Source organism: Myotis brandtii, unplaced genomic scaffold (genome assembly GCF_000412655.1).
Source record: "Myotis brandtii unplaced genomic scaffold, ASM41265v1 scaffold693, whole genome shotgun sequence".
Lineage (NCBI taxonomy): Eukaryota > Metazoa > Chordata > Mammalia > Chiroptera > Vespertilionidae > Myotis > Myotis brandtii.
The window spans coordinates 1,443,366-1,446,104 of NW_005370710.1; the positions used below are offsets into that span (position 1 = coordinate 1,443,366).

General features: G+C 69.9%; 1 protein-coding gene across 2 annotated transcripts in view; it reads left to right on the forward strand.

Annotated features, from left to right (window-relative positions):
* Window positions 1-2,739, forward strand: part of CNTN4 (contactin 4) — a 387,684-nt gene that overhangs the window by 374,767 nt on the left and 10,178 nt on the right. For both annotated transcript variants that reach the window (XM_005881887.2, XM_005881885.2), the window contains exon 16: window positions 2,564-2,722. In XM_005881887.2, the coding sequence (XP_005881949.1) occupies window positions 2,564-2,722 (159 nt within the window). The remainder of the gene's footprint in view (window positions 1-2,563; window positions 2,723-2,739) is intronic.

Below are 2,739 nucleotides of genomic sequence, written 5' to 3' on the forward strand. Positions count from 1 at the left end.
CGTCTGGACTTTATCTGGTTAATAAGGTCCCAGGAACAAAGGTGGCCCCAGTTCTATGGAGGCGGCATTTGACGGACGGGCTGAAATGTCCCCGTGGAACATCCGTCACCCCCAGCACCCAGATTCCCAGCCCCTCCCTTCAGCGGAGGAGGAGGAGGAAAATCTAGTCTCCCGGCCGGTGGTCGGTGACTGTGGAGGAGGAAAGAGACATGGGGGCATCGCATCCTATGCCCTGTGATGGGCAGGACTGTCATCATTACATGTCCCTCCCAGTGACCTTCTCGCGCCACCTTCTCTCTCGAGGTGGTCGATCGTGCCTTCTGAGCCGGTGAGGGCTGGTCTCCCATGTCTGGGATTTGCCCACGGGCAGATACAGTGCCCGTCAGGGAGGGGGGTAGTGAGTACACTGCACAGGCAGGACCCGAGGCTGCAGGGACAGGACCCGAGGCTGCAGGGACAGGACCCCAGGCTGCAGGGCCAGGACCCCAGGCTGCAGGGACAGGGAAGGAGGCTGCAGGGACAGGGCAGGGACAGGGCCCCAGGCTGCAGGGACAGGACCCCAGGCTGCAGGGACAGGGCCCCAGGCTGCAGGGACAGGACCCCAGGCTGCAGGGACAGGGCCCCAGGCTGCAGGGACAGGACCCCAGGCTGCAGGGACAGGGCCCCAGGCTGCAGGGACAGGACCCCAGGCTGCAGGGACAGGGCCCCAGGCTGCAGGGACAGGACCCCAGGCTGCAGGGACAGGGCCCCAGGCTGCAGGGACAGGACCCCAGGCTGCAGGGACAGGGCCCCAGGCTGCAGGGACAGGACCCCAGGCTGCAGGGACAGGGCCCCAGGCTGCAGGGACAGGACCCCAGGCTGCAGGGACAGGGCCCCAGGCTGCAGGGACAGGACCCCAGGCTGCAGGGACAGGGCCCCAGGCTGCAGGGACAGGACCCCAGGCTGCAGGGACAGGGCCCCAGGCTGCAGGGACAGGACCCCAGGCTGCAGGGACAGGGCCCCAGGCTGCAGGGACAGGACCCCAGGCTGCAGGGACAGGGCCCCAGGCTGCAGGGACAGGACCCCAGGCTGCAGGGACAGGGCCCCAGGCTGCAGGGACAGGACCCCAGGCTGCAGGGACAGGGCCCCAGGCTGCAGGGACAGGACCCCAGGCTGCAGGGACAGGGCCCCAGGCTGCAGGGACAGGACCCCAGGCTGCAGGGACAGGGCCCCAGGCTGCAGGGACAGGACCCCAGGCTGCAGGGACAGGGCCCCAGGCTGCAGGGACAGGACCCCAGGCTGCAGGGACAGGGCCCCAGGCTGCAGGGACAGGACCCCAGGCTGCAGGGACAGGGCCCCAGGCTGCAGGGACAGGACCCCAGGCTGCAGGGACAGGGCCCCAGGCTGCAGGGACAGGACCCCAGGCTGCAGGGACAGGGCCCCAGGCTGCAGGGACAGGACCCCAGGCTGCAGGGACAGGGCCCCAGGCTGCAGGGACAGGACCCCAGGCTGCAGGGACAGGGCCCCAGGCTGCAGGGACAGGACCCCAGGCTGCAGGGACAGGGCCCCAGGCTGCAGGGACAGGACCCCAGGCTGCAGGGACAGGGCCCCAGGCTGCAGGGACAGGACCCCAGGCTGCAGGGACAGGGCCCCAGGCTGCAGGGACAGGACCCCAGGCTGCAGGGACAGGGCCCCAGGCTGCAGGGACAGGACCCCAGGCTGCAGGGACAGGGCCCCAGGCTGCAGGGACAGGACCCCAGGCTGCAGGGACAGGGCCCCAGGCTGCAGGGACAGGACCCCAGGCTGCAGGGACAGGGCCCCAGGCTGCAGGGACAGGACCCCAGGCTGCAGGGACAGGGCCCCAGGCTGCAGGGACAGGACCCCAGGCTGCAGGGACAGGGCCCCAGGCTGCAGGGACAGGACCCCAGGCTGCAGGGACAGGGCCCCAGGCTGCAGGGACAGGGCAGGGACAGGGAAGGAGGCTGCAGGGACAGGACAGGGACATGGCCCCAGGCTGCAGGGACAGGGCCAGAGGCTGCAGGGACAGGACCCCAGGCTGCAGGGACAGGGTTCGAGGCTGTAGGGCCAGGGCAGGAACAGGGAAGGAGGCTGCAGGGCCAGGGCCAGAGGCTGCACAGGCAGGGGCAGGGCTGGAGGCTGCACAGGCAGGGCCCCAGGCTGCACCGCCAGCCATGGACTACCGGCCACGGACTGCAGCCCCAGCTGACAGTGCTCTAGCAAAGGCAGCCTGAGACGAGCTCTGGGCCTTCCAGCTGCGCCCACGCACACAGGCGTGTGTTTGCTCTTGCTGTAGGGGCAGGTGGGCGGGGACAGGGCAACGCTGCGACCCCATGAGTTTTCCCTGTTGTACTGTGAGCCCTGGAAGGAGCGGCCGTATCTCCTTCCTCTAGTTTCGGCCCCGAAGAACGGGGCATCTGGTGGGCGCTCAGTGAGGAACTGGCGCGGGTGGCTGTGGCGGGTGGATAAACGGTGGAGGAGCCGGGCCCCGCTCCGTCACGCGATCCCTTTCTCGGACGTGTGGACACGCTGGGCACCTCTGAGGGACTCCCTCTCCCTCCGGCAGGTCCCCCAGGGCCCCCCGAGGCCGTGACCATCGACGAGATCACAGACACCACCGCCCAGCTGTCCTGGAGCCCCGGGCCCGACAACCACAGCCCCGTCACCCTGTACGTCGTTCAAGCCCGGACGCCGTTCTCCGTGGGCTGGCAGGCCGTCAGCACAGGTACCACCGGGCGCCGG